At 41.7% G+C, this 14,581-nt stretch overlaps 1 protein-coding gene and 1 long non-coding RNA gene across 14 annotated transcripts in view; one reads left to right on the forward strand and one right to left on the reverse strand.

The window, feature by feature from the left end:
* FSHR (follicle stimulating hormone receptor) overlaps positions 1 to 2,158 on the forward strand; it is a gene marked incomplete at both ends in the record, with an annotated part of 152,859 nt that extends 150,701 nt beyond the window's left edge. The window contains one exon of the mRNA XM_081264226.1: positions 925 to 2,158. Within this exon, the coding sequence (XP_081120352.1) occupies positions 925 to 2,158 (1,234 nt within the window). The remainder of the gene's footprint in view (positions 1 to 924) is intronic.
* LOC308632269 overlaps positions 1 to 14,581 on the reverse strand; it is a 371,322-nt gene that overhangs the window by 301,865 nt on the left and 54,876 nt on the right. The window lies entirely within an intron of this gene.

Genomic DNA, 14,581 nt, shown 5'->3' on the forward strand with positions numbered 1-14,581 from the left:
ATATTCATGGGTTGAATATTTATCGTCTGGACTTTATTCAAAGCCTTGTGTAAGTGCCTTTGTCCTGTTGACATGAACTCTTGTATGTTTGGGTTTGAGGGTAAAATCAAGGCAGAATATTGAGCCCAAGAAATGCCAGCTTCCCTGTGAAATGTTATAATCTTGCAATCAACCAGGCCCCTTTGCAACCTTCTTTTGCTCTGTTGGATATCCACTAGGGAACAATTTAACATGAGAGAACCAGGCTTACCTTGAAGGACAAACACATGCCTGAAACTTCTTGTGGTCCCTGGGGAGAGAGATAATAAAGAACAGGACCCTGGTAACATTTCAGGCAAATTATCTAGCCTACCAGTAGCCTGAGTACCAATGAGCTAAGGGATGGGGCTGACTGGGAACTAACTACAGATTCTGATTCTCTAATTTGTGTATATAAAACAAGCAAACAAGTTCTCATTTGTGTTAGAGAGCAACCTGGTCTTCCAGTGATTGGAATATAGAGTAGAGTAATAAGAGTATGTCCTCCTCTGGCATATTAATATATAGCTGAATAGAGATCAGAGAAGGAAAAGGGTAGAGATGATACCAAGTCTGTAAATTATTTGCACTTAACAGCAAGGTTTAGCTAGTCCCAGGCGCCTTCCTCCCCACATTCAGGTTGTGGCCAGATGGTTTCCCCCCGTGGGCCATCCAACTCTAGGAATATATATATATATATATATATATATATATACAAGTTGTTCTGTTCATTTACAGTAAGCAGCATTAACCCATGAGATCAGCCTCAAGGGCAGACAAATGTTAGAAGGAAAAACAATCTCACACAAAAAAAAAACCATTATTTCTACCCTGTGCAAAGATGGTGATAAATTTGCCACTTTGGATCCAGGATGTTGATTCTATTCCTTTTTTTTTTATTTCTAGCTCTGAGCTTCATCCAATTTGCAACAAATCTATTTTAAGACAAGAAGTTGATGATTTGACTCAGGCTAGGGGTCAGAGAGTTTCTTTGACAGAAGATGATGAGTCCAATTATGGCAGAGGATTTGACATGATGTATGGTGAATTTGACTATGACTTATGCAATGAAGTGGTTGATGTGACCTGCTCCCCTAAGCCAGATGCATTCAACCCATGTGAAGATATAATGGGGTACAACATCCTCAGAGTCTTGATATGGTTTATTAGCATCCTGGCCATCACTGGGAACATCATAGTGCTGGTGATCCTGACTACCAGCCAATACAAACTCACAGTGCCCCGGTTCCTTATGTGCAATCTGGCCTTTGCCGATCTCTGCATTGGAATCTACTTGCTGCTCATAGCATCAGTTGATATCCACACCAAGAGCCAATACCACAACTATGCCATTGACTGGCAAACTGGAGCAGGTTGTGATGCTGCTGGCTTCTTCACTGTCTTTGCCAGTGAGCTATCAGTCTATACCCTGACAGCCATCACCCTGGAAAGGTGGCATACTATTACCCATGCTATGCAACTGGACTGCAAAGTGCAGCTCCGCCATGCTACCAGTGTCATGGCGATGGGCTGGATCTTTGCTTTTGTAGCTGCCCTCTTTCCCATCTTTGGCATCAGCAGTTATATGAAGGTGAGCATCTGCCTGCCCATGGATATTGACAGCCCTTTGTCACAGCTCTATGTCATGTCCCTCCTTGTGCTCAATGTTCTAGCCTTTGTGGTCATCTGTGGCTGCTACACCCACATCTACCTCACAGTGAGGAATCCTAACATTGTGTCCTCCTCTAGCGATACCAAGATTGCCAAGCGCATGGCTACGCTCATCTTCACCGACTTCCTCTGCATGGCGCCCATTTCTTTCTTTGCCATTTCGGCCTCCCTCAAGGTACCCCTCATCACTGTGTCCAAGGCAAAGATCCTCCTGGTCTTGTTCTACCCCATCAACTCATGTGCCAACCCTTTTCTTTATGCCATCTTTACTAAGAATTTTCGAAGGGATTTCTTTATTCTACTGAGCAAGTTTGGGTGTTATGAAACGCAAGCACAAATTTACAGGACAGAAACCTCCTCCACTGCCCACAACTGCCATCCAAGGAATGGCCACTGCTCTTCAGCTCCGAGAGTCGCCAATGGTTCCAGTTACACACTTGTCCCTCTAAGCCATTTAGCCCAGAAGTAAAAGCCAATGTGAAAATGTATCTCCCTGATGCATGACAATTACATTTTCCTTTGAAGAGGAGGCCAAGGAAGAGCTATCAGCATTTCTACATGTTTCATCTAATTGAATTCCTAGCTACCTGTAAGGTAAATGGGTCAGGAACTACTAATTTCATGTGACACATTAGGAAACTGAATTATTAATAATAAAAATTAAAATACAACACTACATCACATTTCTCTAATGTTCAATGTGATTTGTTCAGATTATCTCAACTGATCCTTATAAAAATTCTATTAAACAGGCAGGACAGGGATTATTCTTTGAGTTTTACAAATTAAGCAATCAGGACTCAAAGAACTCATGACTGTTTGTCTTGTAAGAGGTAGAGACAGGATTAGGTGTTGTGACTCCCAGAGAACTTCAGAGGGATGCACCACAGAATTCATTCATTCATTCAAAAAATGTTCATTAAACACCCATGATGGTGAGCCTCAGGGTTATACACAATTACATATAAGAGGAAAGGAGGGGTAGGAGAAAAATTATATAAGTGGAAGAAAGATTTATAGTAGAGGGGGTGGAGAGAGAGAAGGGGAGGGGAGGGGAGGGGAGGGGAGGGGGGGACAGTGGAGAATGGGATAGACAGCAGAATACATCAGTCACTAGAAAGGCAATTTGTAAATCAATGGAAATGTAACTGATGTGACACAGCAATCTGTATACGGGGTAAAAATGGGAGTTCATAACCCACTTGAATCAATCTGTGAAATATGGTATATTAAGAACTATGTAATGTTTTGAACAACCAACAATAAAATAATTAAAAAAAAAAACACCCATGATGGCTTCATAATAGATCAACTTGGATAGACTCAACTGCATTTCCCAGAATTCTCTTTCTCGTGTATTTCCAGTTAGGGTGGGTCACAAGGAAATTCCTTGAGATAATGGGAAGTCAGAAGAAAGAAACAGTCATTTTGCAATTCAATATATTTTGTTGCTGATGCTGACTCAGCTCATTACTCTGAAGCAGCAGCTGGGTTTATAATTGCTCCACTTTCCCCTGGATCCTTCTTGTTGGACTCCTGGGCCTTGCATGTGGGTTTAGGTCCATGACGAAGGGCCTGACTTCTTCAGGATTCTTTCATTGCCAGGCTCGGAGGCAATCCGAATGGAAACAGGACCCAGGTTGTCTTCATGAGGTTGCACCTTATGCTGTGGCCTCTAGCATGTTCAGGATCTGTCTTTTATGACTGCCTGCCATGAGGACTTAAGTGCCGGCATCAGCTGTGGATATAACATTCTTACAGATTGCTCATCCAGCCCCCAACTACGTAAGCCAGTTCTCTGTAACAAATATTTACTACCTATGGATATATGCATACATACATATGTATGACTGATTCTTCTTCTCTAGTTGAGCCCCAACAGAAGATATACCTAATATTTGATATGCAGATGAATTATAATGTTAAGAACATTAACATTATCATCAGCTTTGGAATCAGTCAGAGCTGAGGTTTTATTCAGACTCCATAATAAGGCAGGACTCAACCTCTTCAAGCTCAGGTTCTTTGTGTGAGTGTGTGTTTGTGTGTGTGTGTGTGTGTGTGTGTGTGTGTGTCTAACTAACTTTTGGGCCCATGATGATGAGTGGATAAGAAAATGGTTACATCCTACCTAGTTCTGGAACTGGTTTGGTATGTGTTAGTTCATTCTCTCCTCTCACACCAGTGCCTGGACTAATAACCAGCTGTCATGACCCTCAGTCTAGAACTGATTCCATTACAGCATATAGTGCCTGATAAATAACCATACTACCCACATCTATTCTCATAAATGACCCCATCTGAATAATTGAATCATAAATATCCACCATAAATTTCACCAAGCACTGTGCCTTGGCTAGCCCATAAAGCTCAGAGTCTCCTCTCTCAGTATCGTCTTTCAATGTCAAAGCCAGTCCTTCCTCCTCTTGCCCTTTGGCAAACATTTCAAAAGTTGATCCCAAATGCATTAAGAAAGAAGCCTTTATAGAGCCAGAAAAAAAAGTCATCTCTGCCCATCTGACTTGGCAACATCTCAGTATATGGTGAACATCAAGTAAAAAATAATTTTCCTTGTAAATAGTCTAGAGTTCCACTGTTTAGTACAGTAGCTACCAGCCACGAGTGGCTACTGAGCCCTTGGAGTGTGACTAGCCTGAATTGATGTTTGCTATAAGTATAAAGTACACACTGAATTTCAAGTACTTAATACAAATGGGGGGAAAAAAAAGAAAGACTATAAAATAGCTTGATAATTCTTACATTGATTATGTACTGGAATAATGCTGTTTTGGACATACTAGGACATAATAAAACATTGAAAATTAGTTTCAATTCTTTCTTTTTACATTTTTAATGCGGCTTCTAGAAAATTTAAAACTACATATGTGGTTTGCATTACATTTCTATTGAAGAGAAATGATCTAAAGCTCTACAAACAAACAAAGGATTTTTATTTAGCACTTTCCTCCCCAGCCTCTGCACTCCAGTTTGCAGCACTGTTGGGTGGTCCCAGCTCCATCTTCTGTCTCTCTTCTTCCTTGTTTATGGCCAGAGGCAACACATTTCTGAATTTGGACTCAAAAGCAAGTAGAAGCTAAATTGTAAATATGATTGAGTAGTAATTACCTCACAACACAGCTGCTAATGACACACTGGTTTAAGAGATTTTGACTCTGACAAGCAAAAATATGTTCAGAGACAAATATACACCAAGAGAAGCTCAGAAGATATTCTACCCATCACTCTGACACTACAATGCTGCCAGGCAAGAGACGAAACTCTTCTTGCATAAGCAAACATATTTTGGGGTAACTTAATTCAGGATTGGTAAACCCTGTTGATAAGTCTCTAGGAAAAGAAACATAACCTATACCTCCTGTATTGGCGATAAAACCTGCTAGAATCCAGTATATCAATCCTACTTCCCTTAAGTGTGATTATTCAGGTTATACAGTCAAAATAGTGACCCCAGAGTGGTGGGGCCAGTCCTGATGGTGAACCAGATAGAAACACACACATATACACACATGCATGCACACACACACATAAACACACAACCACAAGAAGTTTCAAAATAATACTGGTTTCTTTTTTTTTTTTTCTTTTCAGCTTTTATTTCAAATCTCAAACACCATGATGAGGACTAAAAACAACCAGAGATTTCTTAAAATACTTATGTCTCCATAATATTAAATATTTAAATATTTAAAACATCAGCTGCTTGTATAACCCAGGTGCTGATCTCTCAGGATGAATAGTGGCTGTGAGAATTCCATTTGCCCATCAGGGTACAAACTGGATAAATGCCAGCCCTGTGTGTTGCCCCCTACCCTGGTCTCACCATGGACTGTGAGCTTGTCTCTTTAAAATATTAACCCCCATATACTCCTTCAGCCCTAACCTGACTGGCCTCTTTATTACCTTCCTCCCTTCTCCCTTTCTCCAGATATTTCCTTACTGAATCCCAACAAGTAGTTGGACAAGGTAGGATCCTTCTTAGAGGGTTTGGAACAAAGACACTGAATAGGAAAATCCAGAAGTTCCTAGGTGGCAGAGTAAAGAGATGAAATGGGTACACACTTTGAAAAACCATTTTTATCTTGCCACATACAGAAGCAGTAGTGACGGACGGGCTAGGGCACTGGAGGGTATTGTTTCCTCAAGAGGTCCTGTATTTGGGTCTCATCTCTGGGAAGTCTGAATAGAGGAAGGAAGAAAACCAAAGGAAATATTATACCACCAGGAGGCTGCGGCTCTTACAAGCGGCACTGTGTTTTATTTAGGCCAGCATCAAAGGACATTCATTAGAAAAATCAGAAAAAAAGATTGTTGAAATTTTTGGCCTCAAGCTTTGGGTTCATAAAGTGTTTTATTAGGGAAGTTTATAAAGGCATAAGCAAGCAATGAACTTTCAGCTTCTGCATAAGAAGGGCACTGGGCAGAAGAGACAAATATATAGAATGTTTTGTTTGTTGAAAATATAACCTAGTCTAGTAAATAAACTAAATTAAGAGTCAGCACAAAATACAGCCCAACCATAAGGTTGTGCTCGAAGGTTCTCATCAAAATGCTTTCAGCTACACGCAGCAGAAACTCCAACTGCAAGTAATTTGAACGTAAGGACAGTTATATAAGATGCTCTTGGCTTGGATTGAAAACTTCATGATCTCAAGGACCCGGGACCCTTCCATCCTTTTGCCCTGCCATCCCCAGAGTGTTCTACCATGTCTTTCCTCCTGGTAGCAAAGCTGCTGTAGCAGTTCCCGATGCCACATGCAGTCATGATCAAATCCAGAGAAAAGAAGAGGGGTCTTTCCTTCCATGCATCTACCTTTTCAATGGGGAGAATATGTCTCCCCTCAGACCCTTAAAAGAGCATTCTTTCCTACTCATTATCCAAGACTCTTGCCCTGGATACAAGAGAAGTGACACAGTGAGACTGCCACTTTCAGCCCCCAGTGGGAGACAGGCTCTTCCAATTCGAAGGTAGAAGGGGGAGCTGGATTAGGAGATATGGCTGGGTGGTCAACCTCATCCTCCAATCTGAACCAAACAAAATCCTCCCCCATGGGATGAACTCAGGGAGGGAGAGGGGTGCAAGGTCAAGATACATATGGCACCCTCACACCTTCTCTCCCCTTTCCCTCCAACTAGTATCTGTAGCCCAGCTCATCTTCCCTGTGTTATTCTGTTCCATCCCTCTCTAGAACAAACCCAAGATATGAAGACAACCACTAGAGGTAGACACTGCCCAGGAAATTCCATCTGAGGCAAAATGTGGCAAAGGAAAAGGAGAAAGAGGAAGGAGGAGGGGTGGAGGAGAATAATAAATAAGATAAATGGATTAGCAGGGGGATAGGGAAGAGATGAGGAGAAAAGAGAGAAAAGAGCAAGACAAATCAAAAAATGGGGCCATGGGAAGAAAACCAAGCCCTGATTCTGCTCCCTATTATGCTGGTACTTATGCATCTTTGTCTTAAGAAAACGCCTGCAAAATTGATGCAAGGAGGTCAATTATGAATGAGCTCAGGCTTAGATTCCAGCAGAAAGGCCCAGCATCCCCATGACGTTCCAGGTTTCCCAGGGCTACACCTACAAACATCTGGGTCTCCAGATCTAGTTTAAAGGATAAGTAACGGAAAAATATTTCTGAAGGTCTTCAAAGCTTCCTCACCTCAGACATCAGACAATGTAAAGATGGCTTCTTCCTTTTCCAAATCCAAGATCTTCATCATATTCTCTCCAGCATGAGCCACAGCCCCCGTTCCTTCTGTTCTGGGATAGGCAGGCCTCAAAAATGAATAGAATCCCATGGTTTATAAGGTGCTCTATTTATTGTATTTATTGTGGTCTCGTATCCTTTTCTTCTGTTTATTTGTTTGTTTTTGTTTTTACAACACAGTATTCCCTGAATCCTGAGACATTATAAATACACACAAAAGGAGAATGCCAATAAAAGTCATCTTATTTTTGTGGTATTCACCACATAATAAGATGTAAAGAATATTTGGGGCTCTACATTTAGAGAACTTTCAGGCAATTTTTCCCCCCATGTATCATTAGTGAGGGTCATTTAAACTGCCAGGTATTAATGAGCTGCATAAGGATATAGTTTGGCCAGAGACGATTTTAAATTGCTTTACAAACAGCAGAAGCTATACCACAGGGTTTCTATTTCTAAAGAGTGAATTTATCAAACAACTTTGTGTTCCTATTATGGAAAGCAGGCAGTCAGGACATGGCGAAAGGGAAGGGTACCCAGGGCCTCTGGTGAGACTTTGGCCACCCAAAAAGCTCCTTGCTTCCTGAAATTTTTCAAGTTAGAAGGGATTGTATTCTAAAACTTGGAAGAGTTGTTCTTATCTGTCCTCACAATTCAGGCTGGAGGATGGCCTGAGAAATGTGAGAATTTTACCAGCCCCAAACACTACTCAGGACAGTCTGGCTGCACTCTCCAATGCACACAAAGATGAGAAGACAAAGAGGGGAAGTGACTTTTCCAAGGTTTTATGACTCACAGCAAGGACTGGAATTTGGCCTGAGCTCTTCCTTTTAATTTCCTAAGTCAAGGGTCTTAGTAGCATCCCCAAAGACAGGCGCAGACACAAGTATATCCCGTACTTATATAACCAGCCTCCTGGAATTGAGGGGTGAGCCTAAAAAACATCCATTCTAGGTAATTAAATACCCAGGGTGGTTTTGTAAGACTGTCAAAGAGTTATAAGAATTCACATTCTTCCTCTTCTGTTTGTATTGATTTCCCATTTTTGTTTGCTCAAAATTCTCCAGTGGGAGAGGGAAGTTTAGGTGCACTGACTTCAGGTGACCACCACGGGACACTCCTGGCCTTTATTGAGTAGAGGAAGGGAGAGGAGGAAGGAAGGAAGCAGGGAAGGGAAAGAAATGAAAGAAAAAAGAAAAGTGAAAAATACCATGAAGAATAGACTGTCTCTGTCTATGGAGTGATGGAAACCTTTCATAGACCACGTCCCTACAGAATCACCAAGAAAATCCTCCTTCCCACCTATTCTCTGTGCAGCATGAATGGCTTCCATCTGGGCTCCTAATACCACAATACAAGGTACCAATTCAGGAAATGTTCCAGGTAGATGCCCATCCACCTTGATCTGCTGGAACACCAGTCGTGGTTTAACCAGGCTGCTGTGCCAAGTGCTCCTTCCTTGGAGTCTGGAATGCTCAAACCAGCTTGGGTTTCCACGAATTTCAGTGAATAGCTTTAGGTCAAAATTCAAGAACCAACTCACTTGTGGGAGAGAATCTAATCTAAAGACATATTGTGATAAATCATATCGTTGGTCACCACCTCCAGAAATCAAATCTAACTCTGAAGAAGCCCACACAAGTTCTTTTTTCCACTTCACTCATTCATTCAACAAATTCTCACCAAATGCCTACTATAACCCAAGCACAATTCCTGTCACTGAAAATACAGTAGTAAATAGACAAAACTTGGAAGATGTTCCATTCTAGTTGGGAGTGACAAATGACATACAAGATAAATAAGTAAAATGCATTGATGTTACACAGTGATAAGTGCTGATAACAAAAATCAGGGCAAAGGGGTGTGATATGAAACATCAAGGGGTAATTAGGGGCCTCCCTAAGAAGGTGAATTTAGACTAGAGACCTGAAGAAGCAGAAAATGAGACATGCCTATGTGGAGGGAAGGGTGTCCCAGGTAAAAGGAACAGGTGCACAAGTTCACAGGCTTGAGTGAGCCTGGTTTGTTTCAGAAAAACATCATGGGGCTAGAGCCCAGAAAAGTGGGTCAGGGAAAGTAGTAAGAGAGCAAGACAAAAAATACAGGAAGACATTTTCGAAATAAGGATGCCCTTATTTCTAAAAGGGTGGGTGCTAAGTGGAAACACACACACACACACACACACACACACACACACACACACCCTGATGACAGAGCCTAGTATTTAACACTAGGAGATCTTGAATTCCATTCACTTCCAGTCACTTTTCGTTTCCTCTAACAGCTTGCTCTGCCTCATCGTCCCCTTCCCTGTCATCCTGGTGTCCCAACTCCCACTCTAATCCTCTGTAGTCAACCCTCCAGCCTCCCTACAGCAAAGCCGCTGCTCTCCTGTGGAGCTGTCATTTTGGAAAGGAGATGATAAATGACTCACACCACAGTGATAATCATCTCTTACATTTCAATGGGCTTTTACACATTCTGGAAGACTTGGACTTGCACTGGCTCATTAGATCCTCAAAACATTCCTGTGAGGTAGAATAACCCAAAAAGTCAAAGGTCGAATGTTTGCTCTAATATGCTAATCCAAACTAAGGGGTGGGGGAGATATTTCATCAAAATAGAGGAAAGAGCAGTAGAATAGAAGAAGAGAATTGAGGGGGAGAAAGGAGGACGGGAAAAGGGAAGAACAGTGGAATGAATCTGATCGAACTTTTGTATGTGTTTATGTGAATATGCCACAGAGAATCTCAACATCAAGTTTGACCACAAGACACTGATTAAAAAAAAAAAAAACATACTTGCAGAAAGATCAGTAGAGTAGAGGGAAGGAAGCAAGGGAGAAGTGCTGGGAACTGAATTAGAGCAAATTATATTCCATGCTTTTGTGATTGTGTCAAAACGTATCCCAATGTTATATCTAACTAAAAAAATCAATAAAAGAAAAACAAAAGAAGAAAAAATTGCCTTTAAAAGGTCAAGTGACCAATCCAAGGTCATGCAGTTGTGCAACGTAGATTAAGAGTAGAATTCAAACTCCTTTGTTCCAGTTCAAACTGTCTCTTAAATGATTGTCACACCGAATGCATCCACCTCCTAAAGAAAAGTACAGCTATTGGAAATTCCAGTCTCCACAAGAATAAAGGGCCTTGGCCTGGATCAGACCCCTCTGGCAGCAAGACAGGTCGACAGCTGGCCAGCTGCTGGGCACTCACACAACAGACACTCACTGATCATGTCAGACAGAGACTTGATGGTATGATTCATCAAATGAACAGGGGAAATGGAGTCACAAAGCACAACCCAGCACTCAGATGAGCAGTATTTTTACTAACTCCCTGGAATACCATTTTTCCTTCGGATCCTAAGCACAGGAGCCCCCTGGCTGGCATGTGGCTGAACTCAGTAAAAGCCGGAGAGAGACAAAGATAAAGACCACAAAGTGTACTCTGGCCCAAGAGATCCCTAATTCATGGCCCAATCTTGGCAGTGAGCCGACATGGTTAAGAGTATAAAAACTCCTAGGTGTTTCCTCAAGAGGAGAATAACCTTTAATTTAAGAGTATCTCTGCTCAACCCTGAAAGAGCTCATTTGTTGGAGGAGAATAAGACCATTGCATGGACTTGACCATATTTTTCTGCAGCAATGTATCATTTCATAAATGAATAATGTTTGGTAATGAAAGAATGTAAGAGCAGAAGTGTCCTTAGGCCTGAGCACACAGGACCCATGCTGGTTGCCCTTTGGCCAGGCTCTAAACACAAGCATGGAGTCTGGGATCCACAAAGCCAAAGGGACATGACATCCCAACCCCGCACTGAACATACTGATACAAAATCTGCCTACATACCCAAGGTCTGTCTAGTCATGCGCAGAGAGGGCCGCACCCCCACTATGCATACTGCAGGCCTATGGCTGGCTGTTTGCAGGGTGTTACTGGATCTCAGAGATGCGGGCTGGAATGGCCTCATGAATGCTCAATAGAGTTAGGGTGGAAAGGAGGGGGTGTGACAGGCCAGTACTTCTGTTAGCACTTCCTTGAGCCCTGTGAATGTCAGTGGTGGAATTCATGAGGCAGTGCTGCTGAATCGGTGTCCCGCAAATGCCACTGCTGAGAAAAATCACTCCAAGCGCAGTTGACAGTCTTGGGTTGTCATATTAACGTGGGACACATCCACATTGACCCTGCTCTGTCTTCCAGATCATCTCACCATCTCTACCTCATTGTGACATATTTATCAAAACCCATCTGCTACCGTTTGATCTCAAGTGTCCCCCTGGCCCAAGTGGTGAGGCCTGGTGGTACTGCTGGGAGGCTATGGAAACTTTAAGAGGTGGGGCCTAGTGGGAGGTCCTGGGAGGCATGCCTTTGAGGGGATTGAGGGACTTCCGTCCCCTTCTCATTTTCTTTTGTTCCTTGGCCACAAAATGAGCAGTTTTGCTCTGCCACATGCTCCTACCCATGATATACTGCCTTGTCACAGGCCTAAAGTAACAGGCCAATCAATCGTGGACTGAAACTTCTTATAAAACTATGAGCTAAAACAAACTTTTCCTCATTATAAGTTGACTAACTTAGCTTTTTGCTATAGTGACAGAAAACTGAGTCACACACATTGGCACCTGAGTCTCCATGTCCTTCCCCACTTCTGCACCTAGTGAATCCATGTCCTTCAGCCAGACTCAACTTCAGCCCTGCAATGCATGAACCAATTCATTCTCAGGGCCTTACACTTTCATGGATTTTGGCAACTTGTAACCACAGGCTGATCTTCAAATTTTCTAAAATAACCCTCACCCCTCTGAAGTCTCTCCCTTTAGAAATCCTCTCCTCCCAAAATCTCCAGCTACTTCACTGATTTTCTCACGCCTTCCCTCCAGGAGCATGTCTCATCCCCCTGCTGCCATGCCCCTGCCCAGAAGGCCCTCCCTACATTTGTCTGCCAAGACAGCTTCTGCATCTATGAAAACAGCTCAAGCATCGCTTTCAATTCAACATACATTGATTAAGCACTTACTAGGAAGCAGTATCACAAAACTTAGAATGTCTTCCTTCCCCCACAGAAATTAGCTCAGGAAATAGACAAGTAAATATATATTTTCATTTATGTGGTCATTTAAAGTTACCATGGGATCAGAGGGTTTTTTTTTTTTTTACCAGATTCAATTTTACCAGGCAGGAAACCATGTCCAGTAAAAGAGAAAGACAACTGCCTGGTGTTTTAGGGATATGTTTACCTTCTTTGAAATTACACACATACACACACACACACACACAGACATGCGTGCGCGCATATTCTCTCTCTCTCTCTCTCTCTCTCTCTCTCTCTCTCTCTCTCGGCCAAATGGGAACATCTCATCTGATTTCTTTTATTGGTAAACCACTTCAACAGAAGTTTGCCTTAGGAAATAATATTCATTCAGCTCTTAATATGTCTGATGTCATGCTATGACTTCACACCATGATTTCAAAACATTATTCCGACAATTCTGCAAGGCAAGTATTTAAGTATCATCCAAATTTACAGATGCAAAAAGTGTAAAAAAAAAAAAAAAAAAAAAAAAAAAAAAGCACAACCCAGCACTCAGATGAGCAGTATTTTTACTAACTTATAAAACTATGAGCTAAAACAAACTTTTAAAAATACCCAATATTAAATGGCTGGTAACTAGCTAAAACAGGATTCTCTTATTCATTCATTTGTTCATTCAATGATTATTGAGCTCTTAGTGTGGACTAAGTATGCCAGACTCCTTGGATACAGACCTACCCACAATAGACAAGGTGGCTACTACCCAGATGGAGCTTGCATTCTGATGAAGAAGACAGATAACAAACAACTAAGAGGCAACATAACATATTGGAACAGTCTAAAAATAAATGAATAGAAAATGTAATGGGGAGGATCTGTGAAGGGGGTGGATGCTATCTGAGACAGGACAGTCAAGATTCTGTCTGGTGGCAAAGCACAGCTCTTTCCACAATCCCTTCTGTCACTCTAGCATCTCTCTTCAGTTTATGTGGCAACTAACTGTGGTTCCATATATTCTATCACTAATTGCAAATCCAGCAAAATATTTGCAAAGCTTACTATTGCCATTGACCCTCAGATTATTTTCCTAATATGCTGCAAAATTCATAAAATTCTTCTTACCTTCACTAGAATAAAAAGAGATGTGTGTGTGTATATCGGTATATGACCAAAGAGGAGGGATCATAAGGAAATGCATGATTAATTCCACTGACAGTGGATAAATTAGTTAGGTCACTGTGATATGCAGGCTGCAATGTGTATGCACAATCCCCTGAAGTCCCATGATTTGATATGAAAGAGAATAAAGCTTCCTCTCCCTCTGCTTTCTTCTCTCCCTCACCCCAAATCCAGACTCTCCTTATCAGTGCTCTCCAACACCTGAACTCTGTGACTTTATATTATCTTTAAATTAGTTATCTCTCCATTACTATAACAAAATACCTGAGGCAACTTACTTAAAGAGAAAAGGTATATTTTGGCTCATGGTTCTAGAGATTCCATCCCAAAATCAGGTGGCTATAATTCTTTAGCCCTTTAACAAGGGAAGAACATCATGGTGGGAATGCGTAGCCGAGAAAACAAGCAGTTTTCTCATGAACCAGGAATCAAAACAATTTTTTTTTTTTTTAGAGGAAGAGGCAGTGGACCCACAATTCCCTTAAAGGTCACACCCCCAATGACCCAAGATCTTCTCACAAGGTATCACCTCCTAAAGGTTTCACCATCTCCAATAATGCTACCTTAAAGACCAAGCCTTTAACACACGGGGCTTTGGGAGACATTCAACCCAAAAGGGTATGGTACTAACCTATCAATCACACTGTGATGGGAAGAAAACACACACACACACACAAATATCCAAAGCCCTAATTTGAAGTTTGCACTTCATCCTTCACCTATTTGGTGACCTTGATGAAGTCACTTAGTGTCTAGGATTCTCAATTTCTTCTCATGTAAATTTGGGGAAATGCACGATTATCTAAAAAGCATGTGAGTTAGTGTGTGAAAGAATGTCAGAAACTACACAATCATGAATACTGGTCCAGCTGAAATGCAAAGGTTGCTTGGGAAAGTTACTAATGTGACTTCATTAGCTGAGCTCTAGCCACCCCCTATTGCTTTACCCTTAGGAGA

This window comes from Spermophilus citellus, assembly GCF_964194105.1.
Source record: "Spermophilus citellus genome assembly, chromosome: 13".
Lineage (NCBI taxonomy): Eukaryota > Metazoa > Chordata > Mammalia > Rodentia > Sciuridae > Spermophilus > Spermophilus citellus.